A 13921-nucleotide genomic window follows, 5' to 3' on the forward strand; every position below is an offset into this window, starting at 1 on the left:
AAAAAAAAAAAAGAATTATTAGACACTATTAGGAAATACTATAGGCCAACAAACTGAAAAACCTGAAAGAAATGACTAAATTCCTGGGCACATATAACCTATCTAGATTGAATAATAAAAAAAAAAAAAATAGAAAGCCACAACAAATCAATAATGAGTAACAAGATCAAAGCTGTAATAAAAAGTCTCCCAGCAAAGAAAAGCCCAGGACCTGATGGCTTCACTGCTTAATTCTACCAAACCCTTAAAGGAGAATTAACACGAATTCTACTCAAACTATTCAAAAACATTTGAAGAGGAGCGAATACTTCCAAACTCACTCTACAAGGCTAGTGCTACCCTGATACGAAAACCAGACAAGGACGTAACAAAAAAAGAAAATACAGGCCAGTATCAATGATGAGCACAGATGCAAAAATCCTCAACAAAATACTAGCAAACCTAATTTAACAACACATTTAAAAGATCATCATTAAACGATCTTTTATGTATCCTATGTATCCCACAGATACAAGGATGGTTCAACAAATATATTTACCATAAATGTGATACATCACATTTAAAGAACCAACAACAAAAACCATATGATCACTCAGCAGATGCTGAAAAAACATGTGATAGAATTCAACATTCTTTTATGATAAAAACTCTCAACAAACTGGGTATAGCAGGAACATATCTCAATATAATAAAGTACATACATGACAAACCTAAAGCTAACATCATATTGAACAGGGAAAAATTCAAAGCCTTTCCTCTAAGATTTGGAACAAGACAAGGATGCTCACGTTCACCACTTTTGCTCTGCATAATACCAGAAATCTTGACCAGAGCAAATAGGGAAGAAAAAGAAATAAAAAGCACCCAAACTGGAACAGAAATAGTCAAACTAACCTTATTCACAAACAACATGACCTTATATTTAGAAAAACTTCAATACCACACACACAAAAAAAAGACACTAGAACTGATAAACGAATTCAGTAAAGTTGCACAGTAGAAAATCAACATGCAGAAATCAGTAGCATTTATATACTCCAGCAAACAATCTGAAAAAGAAATCAAGAAAGCAATCCCATTTACAATAGATATCAAGAATATATAATACCTAGGAAGCAGTTTAACCAAAGTGAAAGATTGATACAAAGAAAACTATAAAACACTGACAGAAGAAATTGAAAGGAACACACACAAAAAAAATGGAAAGATATTCCATGCTCACAGATTGGAAGAATTAATATTATTAAAATGACAATACTGACCAGGCATGGTGGCTCATGTCTGTAAACCCAGCACTTTGGGAGGCTGAGGCAGGAGGATTGCTTGGGCCAAAGAGTTCAAGACCAGCCTGGACAACACAGTGAGACTCCATCTCTGTGACTGACTAGTTGATTGGTTGATTAAATAAATACATAAATAAGAAAAAAATGACAATATGACCCAAAACAACTTACAGATTCAATGCAATCACTATAAAAATACCAATGAATTCTTCACAGAAACCGAAAAAAAAAAATCCTAAAATTTATATGGAACCACTAAAGACCCCAAACAGCCAAAACAATCCTCAACAATAAAAAAAAAAACAAAGCTGGAGGCATCATACTATCTGACTTCAAAATATACTACAAAGCTATAATAACCACATCAGCATGGTACTAGCACAGAAACAGACGCACAGACCAATGGAACAGAATAGAGAACCCAGATATAAATCCACACATTTACAGTCAATTCATTTTTGACAATGGGGAAAGAATAGTCTCTTCAATAAATGGTGCTGGGAAAACTGGGTAACCATATGCAGAGGAATAAAATTAGACCCCTGTCTCTCAAAAATCAGCTCAATTGTGCTTGGTGTGTTAGAAGAATAAAAAAAATTAAAGTTAAAAAAAAAGATGAAAAAAATCAACTCAAAATTGTTTAAAGACTTAAATTTAAGACCTGGAATCACAAAACTACTAAAAGAAAACACCTGAGAAACATTCCAGAGCATTGGTCTAGGCAACGGACTTTTTTGTGTAAGACCTCAAAAGCACAGGCGACCAAAGCAAAAACAGACAAATGAGATTACATAACCTAAAAAGCCTCTGCACAGCAAAGGAAACAATCAACAAGGGAAACAGACAACCCATAGAATAGGGGAAAATATCTGCAAACTATCCATCTGACAAGGAATTAATAACAAGAATACATTAAAGAGCTCAGACAACTCAATAGCAAAGAACAAACAATCCAAATAAAAAATGGGCAAAAGATCTGACAGACATTTCTCAAAAGAAGTCATACAAATGGCCAACAGGTAAATGAAAACATGCTCAAGATCATTAATCATCAGAGAAATGCAAATCAAAACCACAATGAGATATAATCTCACCTCAGTTAAAAAGGCTTGTATCAAAAAGACAGAGAATGAATGCTAGTGAGGATGTGGAGAAAGAGGAACCCTCATACATTATTGGTGGGAATGTAAATTTAATACAGCCACTATGGAAAACTGTATGGAGGTTCCTCGAGAAACTAAAAATAGGACTACCACATGATCTAGCAATTCTACTACTGGGTTTATATCCAAAAGAAAGGAAATGAATATATTGAAGAGATATCTGCATTTCCATGTGTACTGCAGCACTATTCACAATGACCAACACATGGGTCCAACCTCAGTGTCCATCCATGCATGAATGGGTAAAGAAAATACGGAAAACACACATATAGTGGAGTACTCTTCAGCCACAAAAAATAACACAATCATGTCATTTGTAGCAAGGTGAACAAAACTGGAGGTCATTATGTTAAGTGAAATAAGCCAGGCCCAGAAAGACAAATACCACATGTTCTCACTCATATATGGGAGCTAAAAAAGTAGATCTCACGAAGACAGAGAGTAGAATGGGAGCTACCAGAAGCCAGGAAGGGTGGCTGGGAAGGGGATGAAGAGAGGCTGATTAACTGGTACAAATAAACAGATAAAGAAATAAGACCTAGTGTTCAACATATCTGTAGGGTGATTATAGTTAACAACAACTAATGCACATTTCAAAATAGCTAGAAGAGAATAATTCAAATGTTCCTAGCATAAAGAGAGGATAAATATTTAAGGGAATGGATATACCAATTATCCTGATTTGATCTTTATACATTATATGAATGTATCAACTTATCGCATGTACCCCCAAAATACATACATCTATTTTTTTTAACGAAAAAAATAGGCAATGGACTTGGAATAGACATTTATCCAAAGAATATATACAAGTAGCCATAAGCACATGAGAAGACGTTCTCAACATCACTAGCTACCATGGATATGCAAATCAAAGCCACAACAAGATACCACCTTACATCTATTAGAATGGCTATAATCAAAAGGACAGATGATAAAAAGTGTTAGCAAGAATATGGAGAAACTGGAGCCCTCACACATTGTTGGTGGAAATGTAAAACGGTGCGGCCGCTGTGGAAAAAAATTCTGACAGTTTATTGAACAGTTAAAGTCCTACCATATGACCCAACAATTTCCCTCCTGGCCATATATTCAAAAGAAAGGAAAACATATGTCAACACAAAATGTGTACACAAATGCCTATAACATCATTATTCATAATAGCCAAAAAGTGGAAACAACACATATGTCTACCAACTGATGAATGGACAGTGTGGTGGATCCTACAATGTAATAGGATTCAGTCAGGAGAGGGAAGCGAGCACTGACACATGCCGCAGCATGAACGAAACATGAAAACATCATGCTAGGCCGGGCACGGTGGCTCAAGCCTGTAATCCCAGCACTTTGGGAGGCCGAGGCGGGCGGATCACGAGGTCAGGAGATCGAGACCATCCTGGCTAACACGGTGAAACCCCGTCTCTACTAAAAAGTACAAAAAAAACTAGCCAGGCAAGGTGTCAGGCGCCTGTAGTCCCAGCCACCTGGGAGGCAGAGCTTGCAGTGAGCCGAGATCCGGCCACCGCACTCCAGCCTGGGCGACAGAGCGAGACTCCGTCTCAAAAAAAAAAAAAAAGAAAACATCATGCTAAGCAAAACAAGCCGCACACGAAAGACCAGAAGGACTACATATTATGATTCCATTTACATGAAATGTCCGGAACAGGCAAATCCATACACATAGAAAGTAGACTGGTGGTTGCCCAGTGCTGGGGAGATGCCAGGATTGGTGGGGGCAATTTCTAGGGTGAAGAAATTTTTAAAAATTGACTGTAGTGATGAATGCACTATATGAATGTACTAAAAGTCATTGAATTTGTCACTTTAAATTGGTGAACTGTGTGGTATGGGAATCACATCTCAAGCCACTAAAAAGTAGAATAATAATAATAACGGGGACACAATTTTCATGCTCAACAGACTACAAGTCCCTATTATTCATCCTAGACCCATTTTCTATAAATCTTTTATCTGCAACACTAACGCTGCGCTTGCAGTCTTTCAAAGAAACATGAGCAACTATGTAAACTTCCTCCAACATTAATATTACGACCTGTTTTATTGTTTGGTTTTTGTTTCTTTGCATTTGCCTGGGCTGGTGGTGGTAAATTTCTTACCAATTGAATCACTTGCCTGTCAGGGATGGGAGACAGGACCAAGGGCTGTGGGTAATCCCAATCTGGGAACTCTGCCTCTGTGCTCTGCGGAAACCTCCTCAGAGCTGGAAGGCCGGCCCAGTTCTGCTGGACAATGGCTCCTAGAATTCCGTTTCTTTCCTACTGTGGGTGATCTGGCTTCTATGACAAAAAGTCAGACTAGAGAGAAGCCCCTATAACCTGAGGGCTATGTGAGAGAACTGAACCTACTGTCCTCCATTTGCTGCTGTTAGTCTATAGTGGCCTAGCGACTCCCAGGGAGGCAGTCCCACCTTCCTTAAACCCTGCCAATGCCTTTGCCTACAAAACCTGCCTCCACCAGCTTAGGTAAGGTTCCACTGTGGAGTGGCCAATGGTAGGAAGGCCAGTCATAGAAAAATCAATGGTAAGCAAACAGTGACACAGCTTCACTTTTAGCCAAATTCTATGACCTGTTGATCCACCATGAAGAAAACAGCTCCTTACAAAAGTTTCATCATTCCTACAGCTTATCTACAAGCATAGTCCCTGCGCTTCCAATTTGTTCAGAATTTCTCCCTCAAAAATATTGCACTCTCAAAAAAGGAAGATTCCCAGCACCTCTCATCTCTCCCAACCTGTAACTGTTACTCTGGGCCATTATTAGAAGAATATTTCTTCCTTCTCTGGGACACAACCCCTGCAACATTTAATAGATACAAATTTATTTTGCAAATGGAATTTGCAGATAAACAGTACTACAGAAAGATGATTTTAAGAAATTACAGAAAATTCTCAAATACACAAAGTATAGCTGATCTGAACGTTAATTTGCCCACACTACGTATGATTCAAGAAATAACCGAAGATTTAACTACGGTCCCAGAATCCCTACGAGGAAAAGATTCTATGGACATACACGAATAACTGGAGCAAAGCCCAAAAGAGTCCAGATGGAGTCTTCTACATCTTTACCTAAACTACTTTGTTGTTATTGTTAAGAGACAGGGTCTCACTCTGTTGCCCAGGCTGGAATTCAGGTGCAATCACAGCTCAAGGCAGGACTGAACTCCTGGGCTCAATGGTCCTCCCGCCTCAGCCTCCTGAGTATCTGGGACTAAAGGCATGTACCACCGTGCCCAGCTTGCCTGAACTACCTTGAAACTGGCACCTTCTTCTTCCACAGGCAGAGTCACACAGTTCTAGGACTGGGATACCATAATTGTCATCTAGTGTCAGACTCTTCTCAGAAGACAAAAACCGAAGGTCATATATTCAAGAATACAGGGTTAGTCAGTGGCAGAAGCAGCAGTGGACACGGGGCCTCAAGCCCCACCTGGCCTTTTCTGCACACCACATACCTCCATGTGTTGGTGTGAGTGTGTGGAGGAGGAAGGACTGGCAGATCAAGAACAGCCATGGTCACTGACACAAAGGTGCTCTGCTGGTAACTTTGTAACTAGGAAGGTCCCTGGAAGACTAAGCTGGATCCAGTCCTGCCCCCAAAGTATCAATCATCAAAAAGTAATTTTGATGCTGCAGTTATTATCTAATATTATTTGAATACATAAACCACAGACAAGGAATACAATCATGATTTTCAAATCCCTGAAAAACAGAAAAACCATTTAGAAAAGTTTTCACTAGCAAGTTAAGCAGTTAATCTTCACAGGACTGTGAAGATTTCCATCCCTTTCATGCTCTTCATTTGCCCTCTTATCCAAGTTACTGGAAACAATCACACTACTGTCTATGTGCTATCGTTTATCACGATTCAGTAGAAGATTCACAATATGTAAAGTAATTAGAGCAGATGTTACTATTCCACCCTGCAGATGTCCAGAGAACTGACATCCTAGGAAGCAAATCTGCTGGGCCAAACCTCCTTCGCACTACACTAACCTGTCACCAAACAACAGTGACTACAGTTGGGTGAAAATTTAACAATTTCAAGTTTACATAAATTCCTGATTTCCAGCTTTAGCTTAGGACACAGAAAACTGGTGACAGCTACCCCATTCTTTCTGGGGGCAGAGGGAGAGATAATTTACCAAAATCACAGGTTTTCTTGAATACACTAGAGAGCTAAGGCTGGACACAAGCCAACCAATCTGAAAAATGAGGAAAGGCAGCAGCCTCCAAGCAGATACATGAAGCAAGCACTTGCTCACCTGGGGCATATGCTGGACACCATACAAGGTAGAAAAAAAAAAAATCCAGCTAAAATACTGAACAAATCACAAAATCAGTGGTTGCCTTGGGCTGGTGATGAGTGGAGACCTGGACTACAGAGGGATGGGGTGCAGGCAGTCTGGGGGAAGGAATAGGAGTTCCATAACCTAATTGTGGTAGGTAAATGACTGTACACTTTCGTAGAAATTTATAGAACTGCAAAAAGGTTTAAAAAAAAAAAAAACTAAAGAATGAATTCACTGTATGTAAAATTTTAAAAAGAACATTTGTTTTAGAAGGAAAAGAATCCATTTGACAGCTAACCCATGGTCTCTATTACCTACCCCCACAGAATAGTCTTGGTATTTGAGACTCATAAGCCCCCAAGGCCTCTGCAAATCAGCACTTTAATAAAACATTCTTCCCAGTCAAATTCATTAACGCGCAAATACAAGTGCCCACTATCCAACTCTTCATAAGAGTTCCTATGTAAACCACCACAAGCACAGGAAAACAAAGCCACGCTGAGCTTGAATGCTGGGCAACAGAGCAGCTTCACGCTCAGCCCACCGCCTCACCAGCACGCCAGCCAGCAATTCAGGCAGCTCAAACTCACAACCAGCAAAACGACAAGTCGCATAGGTCATAAGCCTTTGGGGTCACTTGCAAAGAGAAGAAAACGCAAAGCATTAAATTTGCAAATGCCTTCTGTTAAAAGACAACCTTCAAACAATTTTTTTTACAGGGAGGGCAATGCAAGCCTGCTACAACTGTAGGTGCCAAGATGAACGTGCAGAATGCTGCCCTGCACTGGAGTAAGAGCCAGAAAACATCACAATCTCAGCAGCCACCCCGCAAGAACTATCATCAAGTTTTAAGGGATTAAGAAACAAATGTCTACACAGGACCTGCCCCATTAGGATTTCAATAAAAGAAGGATAATACCATAAGGAAAATAAAATTTTCTCTCTCTTTAACAGCAGAGAATTTTCTTAAGAACAGCATGGGAAAATAATAATAAAGCAGAGATTAAAGATCAATGTAAAAAAAAAAGTCTGAAATTAAATAATTCAAACTTAAAGCTGTTGGGACTTTAAATTATCTCAACCCTTGTGAGGAATGTAGCTATGCAGCTGCAAATTCTGTCTTTTTCTTTCCTGTAAATAATTAAGACCACACTGCTGGAGATAAGACTTCCTCAGATAACCCTCCTTGGAATGTAGCAATCTGTAAACAGTCAAATCACTGTGGCACACACACTAGTCTTGTATGGAAAATGTTCTAATCCTGCTGGAACTTCTCTGTCTCTGCCTGTTATCAGTGAAATCTTCACCTTGGAACCCTGACCCCATTGGTTTGAAGTTGGTGTTTCTGAGTGGCCACTGTCAAGCTCTGTGCACAAATAAACTGTACTTAGTCTTATTTTCTGAATCTCATTATTTAAGGCTAAGTCACAGCAATGTATTGAACCATTTCACTGACTTCAGAACAAAGAGTCTCAATACTCACTAGCACATTCCACCTTTCTATACCAATTTTTTTTTTTTTTTTTTTGAGACGGAGTTGTGCTCTGTCACCCAGGCTGGAGTGCAGTGGCGCGATCTCAGCTCACTACAACCTCCACCTCCCAGGTTCAAGCGATTCTCCTGCCTTGGCCTCCCGGGTAGCTCAGATTACAGGTGCCCACCACCACGCCTGGCTAATGTTTTTGTATTTTTAGTAGAGATGGGGTTTCCCCATGTTGGCCAGGCTGGTCCCGAACTCCTCGCGACTTCAAGTGATCCACTCACCTCAAGCCTCCCCAAATGCTGGGATTACAGGCATGAGCCACCGTGCCTGGCCCCTATACTAAGAAATTATTTAGTCCCTGGACTTTATCCCTTATGACAGTTCTGATACGGAATTTTATCATAACTCTCAGGGAAAGGTTTACTTTATTATCTTTTAGGAGAATTTTACTGAAGAAGCAATTTAGGTTTTTGGGATTATATAATTATTATACTAAAACAATAGCAAAGAGCTCAGTTTCAGCTTAGTTTACAGCTTTTACTTTAGCTAGCTAGACGGTAAAATTATGATTCTGAATAAAAGCAGCTAAACTTAGTTGTTTTTTTCTGTCAAGGTACATAACTACGCAGAACACGCAAACTCATCTGTTTCCTTCAGATCATTCATTCTTAATAACTGGTATTTATCAGAATCACCTGGGGTGATTTTCCAAACTAAACACACCTGGAACCTATTGGTACCTATCCCAGATCTATGGAATCAGATTCTCCAGGGTGCTCCCCAGCGTTAATATCTGAAAACACTCCAGAGATGTTTACACACTCTCAACCCTGACTGTAAACACCAGTCTCTACAACAGTCACTACAGCTGAAAATGATTACAGGCACACTTCATTTTACTACATTCACTTTATTGTGCTTTGCAGACACTGTTTTTTTACAAATTGAAGGAATGTGGCAACCCTGCTCTGAGCAAGTCTGTTGGTGCCATTTTTCCAACAGTATGTGCTTACTTCATGTCTCTGTGCCACATTTTGGTAATTCTTCCAATAGTTTAAACTTTTCATTATTATTACATCTGTTATAGTCATCCATGATCAGTGATCTTTGATGTTACCACTGTAATTGTTTTGGGGCACCATGAACCACACCCACGTAAGACAGCAAATTTAATCAATACATGTTACTAATCTTCTGACTGTTCCAATTGACTGGCCATTCCCATCTCTCTCCCTCTCCTAGGACCTTGCTATTCCCTGAGACACAACAATATTGAAATTAGGTCAGTTAATAACCCTACAATGACCTCTAAATGTTCAAGCAAAAGAAAGAGGTACACGTCTGAAAGAAAAAGCTAGAAATGATTAAGCTGAGTGAAGGAGGCATGGCCAAAGCTGAGACCTGCTGAAAGTTAGACTTCTTGCACTAAACAGCCAAGTTATGACTGTAATTGCAAAGTTCTTAATAGAAATTAAAAGCTCTATTCCAGTGAACACATGAATGATAAGAAAGCAAAACAGCCTTATTGCTGATATGGAGAAAGCCCAAGTATTCTAGATAGAAGATCAAAAATCATCAAAAATCCCTTAAGCCAAAGCCTAATCCAGAGAAAAGCCCTAACGCTCTTCAATTCTATGAAGGCTGACAGGGGTGAGGAAGCTGCAGAAGAAAAGCTGAAAGCTAGTACAGCTTGCTTCATGAGGTTTAAGGAAAAAAGTTGTCTCTATAACATAAAGGTACAACGTGCAGCAGCAAGTGCTGATGGAGAAGCTGCAGCAAGTTATCCAGAAGATCTAGCTAAGATCATTGCCGAGGGTGGTTGCACTAAACAAGAGATTTTCAATGTAGACAAAATAGCTTTCTATTGCAAGAAGATGCCATCTAGGACTTTCACTGCCAGAGAAAAGTCAATGCCTGACTTTAAAGCATCAAAAGACAGGCTGACTCTCTTGTTAGGGGCTAATGGTGCTGGTGACTTTAATTGAAGTCAATGCTCATTTAAAGTCAGTGCTCATTTAACCATTCTGAAAATACTACAGCCCTTAAAAATTATGCTAAATCTACTCTTGACTATGCTCTAGAAATAGAAAAACAAAGCCTGGATGACAGCACACCTGTTTACAGCATGGTTTTCTGAATATTTTAAGCCCACTATTGAGACCTACTGCTCAGAAAAAAAGATTTCGTTCCAAATACTACTGTTCATTGATAATGCACCTGGTCAATCAGAGCCATGATGAAGAGGTGCAAAGAGAGTAATGTTGACTCCACGCCCTGCTAAAACAAGATCTATTCTTCAGCTCATACATCAAAAAGAAATTTCAACTTTCAAGTCCTATTTTTTTAAGAACTACATTTCATAAGGCTACAGCTGCCACAGACAGTGATTCCTCTGATGGATCCGGATGAAGTCAACTGAAAACCTTCTAAAAAAGATTCACCATTCTAGATGCCATTAAGAATATTCATGATTCAGCCAGGTGCAGTGGCTCATGCCTGTAATCCCAGCACTTTGGCAGGCTAAGGTGGGCGGATCACCTAAGGTCAGGAGTTTGAGATCAGCCTGGCCAACATGGAGAAGCCCCGTCTCCACTAAAAATAGAAAATTAGCCAGGCCCGGTGGCACACGCCTGTAATCTCAGCCACTCAGGAGGCTGAGGCAGGAGAATCACTTGAAACAAGGAGGCAGAGGTTGCAGTGAGCCAAGATCGCACCATTGCACTCCAGCCTGGGCAACAAGAGTGAAAATTCCATCTCAAAAAACCAGAAAAAAAAAAAAAAGAATATTCATGATTCATGGGAGGTCAATATAACAACATTAACAGGAGTTTGCAAGAAGTTGATTTCAATCCTCATGGATGACTTTGAAGGGTTCATGACTTCAGTGGAGTAAGTAACTACAGACGTGGTGACAGAAACAACGGATGAGCTGCTTCTTATGGAAGAACAAAGAAAGTGGTTTCTTGAGTTGGAATCTACTCTTGGTGAAGATGCTAAGACATCATTAAAATGAGAACAAAGGATTCAAAATATTACATAAACCTAATTGACAAGTTTGAGAGGGCTGACTCCAATTTTGAAAGATGTTCTGCTGTGGAAAAAATGCTATCAAATAGCATCACACATGACATAGAAATCTTATATGAAAGGAAGAGTTAATCGATGTGGCAAACTTCATTGTTGCCTCATTTTAAGAAATTTCCACAGCCACCCCAACCTTCAGTAACTACCACCTTGATCAGTTAGCAGTCACCAATATCACGGCAAGACCCTCCACCAGCAAAAACTTGTAACTTGCTGAAGGCTCAGATGATCATTAGCATTTTCAGCAACAAAGAATTTTCTAATTAAAGTTTGTACATTGTTTATTAGACATAATGCTATTGTACATATAACAGACTACAGTATAAACATAATTTGTATATACACTGGGAAAACAAAACAATTCATGTGACTCGTTTGTTATTGCAATATTTCCTTTATTGCAGTGGTCTGGAACCAAACATGCAGTATCTCCAAGGTATGCTTGCACTTACTTGTTACAATTCCAGCCAGAGCAAAAACAAACTGATTTTCATCTGAATCGAGCTCCTTGGTATCACCATCCAGTGACTTCACAAAACTCTCCATTGTTTGACCAGTGATGCTGAAAAACTTCAGAGCTTTATCCTGAAAGTTTGGAAATCAAAGTGTCATATCCTTCTACAGACACTAGTGTGAAAACATTTTAAAAGTTCAGGATACAGAAGATTCTATTTTTAATTACAGAATATTATAAAATCTATTCCCTCATTAAAAGTTCCCATTAAAAGAACAGAGAAAGCAGCTTGAGGCATGCAGGAGCAACAAAAACTACCCTGAAGATCGGTGGGCTCTTCATACACAGATACATGAAACAGGACAAACGTACGTAACGATGAAAGAAAACGGGAAGAATTCACTCAAAATGTAATTAAAAATATACTCGAAAAACATGCTATTTGTTCTGGGCATTAAACCAGAGGTGTTCAAACCTTGAGCATAATTTTTTTCAAAAACAAAATCTTAATGGAAACATGTAAAAGAGATAAAGACTGGCTCCTCTGGTAGTTTAAATCTTCATCACTTGGCAAAAAGCATTTCCAGGTTTGAACCTTTGTGATACTTCCTTTGGGGTGCTAGAGTTCTGAAGAAGAATTTTAAAACCAATGCACATTTTAACCCAGTTTAAAAAATGGAAATATTTGCATTTACAAATGATACAAGAAAACTTCATGGATGATCAAATAATCTAAAACTGGGTTGTGGAGATGGTTAATGCAACTCTAGAAATTTGCTAAAAACCACTAAATTGTATATTTATAATCTTACAGCATGTAAATTAAACCTAATAAAGCTCAACAAACTTTTAAAAACACACTTAGTCTTTCCACCTAAAGTCAAACACAACTGTTATTTCTATTAGCAGTAAGTAATTTCCCACTGGTTTCCTGCCACACACACCCCCTTCACCTTCATTTCCAGTCATGATCACGCCGTGCTCCCAGAGTCAAACACCGATCTTTTTTGGCTCCTCTTGTCCCCTCCAGGTACACACTCTGCCCGGCCATCACATCTGCCTCAACTGCCATGGCTCTCATACATGCTCCTTCTTTCTCATCTCCCCTGCAGGGGGCCGAGCTTACTCCAGCCAGACCAGCTAGAATGACCACCTCATCAGTCACCCTGTCTAGACCCGATGTGCCACAACCCCACCTCCTAATCCATCCTTACTCACTGTCAGGTGAATCTTCCTAAAATTCTGCTCTTATCCTATCACTCTTTTACTGAAAAACCCTTAGGGAAAAAAAAATCCAGTCTTACCACCTACGGGATGAATCATCAACCCGCTATTCAAGGTCCCAAAGTCACATCCCCAACCTACGTCTAAGCTTTATCTCCCCACTACTCTACTACATTAACTCTCCACTGTGTCAACTGACGTACTTACTGTCCTAAAACAAACCCACCCATTTTCTGCCATTTCCACCTATTCATCAAGGCCCATTTCAAATGTATCCCCTTCCATGAAGTTCCCTGATAAACGCCTGCACGCATGCATACATGTGCGTGCACATGCTCACACACACACACGCTCCCCCCACACACATGCACCCACACACACGCTCCCCGACACACTCCCACCCACCCACACATGCTCCCACACACACACACACATATGCTCCCACACACAAACACACATACGCTCCCCCACACAATGCTCCCACACATACACGCTCCCACACACACATGCCCACACACTCCCACACACATGCTCCCACACACACGACCACACACACACGGTCACACACATACACATGCTCCCCCACACACACACAGGTGCTCCCACACATGCTCCCACACAGACACACGCTCACACACATGCTCCCACACACACTCCTCACACACATACACGCTCCACATACACACACACGCCCTCATACACACATACGTTCCCACAAACACACCCACACACACACGTTCACACACACACAAGCTCACACACACACCCTCATACATGGTCACACACAGGCTCCCAGTCTCTCACACACACGCTACCACACACACACGCTCACACACACACACGCTCACACACTCACACACACACATGCTCACAGTCTCACACACACGATCTCTCTCACACACACACACACAGTTGAAC

General features: G+C 40.1%; 1 protein-coding gene across 1 annotated transcript in view; it reads right to left on the minus strand.

Moving 5' to 3' along the window:
* Window positions 1–13921, minus strand: part of HSF2BP (heat shock transcription factor 2 binding protein) — a 127368-nt gene that overhangs the window by 85680 nt on the left and 27767 nt on the right. Inside the window, exon 6 of the mRNA XM_011954119.1 lies at window positions 11778–11910. Within this exon, the coding sequence (XP_011809509.1) occupies window positions 11778–11910 (133 nt within the window). The remainder of the gene's footprint in view (window positions 1–11777; window positions 11911–13921) is intronic.

Source organism: Colobus angolensis, unplaced genomic scaffold, assembly GCF_000951035.1.
Source record: "Colobus angolensis palliatus isolate OR3802 unplaced genomic scaffold, Cang.pa_1.0 Scaffold38, whole genome shotgun sequence".
Taxonomy (NCBI): domain Eukaryota; kingdom Metazoa; phylum Chordata; class Mammalia; order Primates; family Cercopithecidae; genus Colobus; species Colobus angolensis.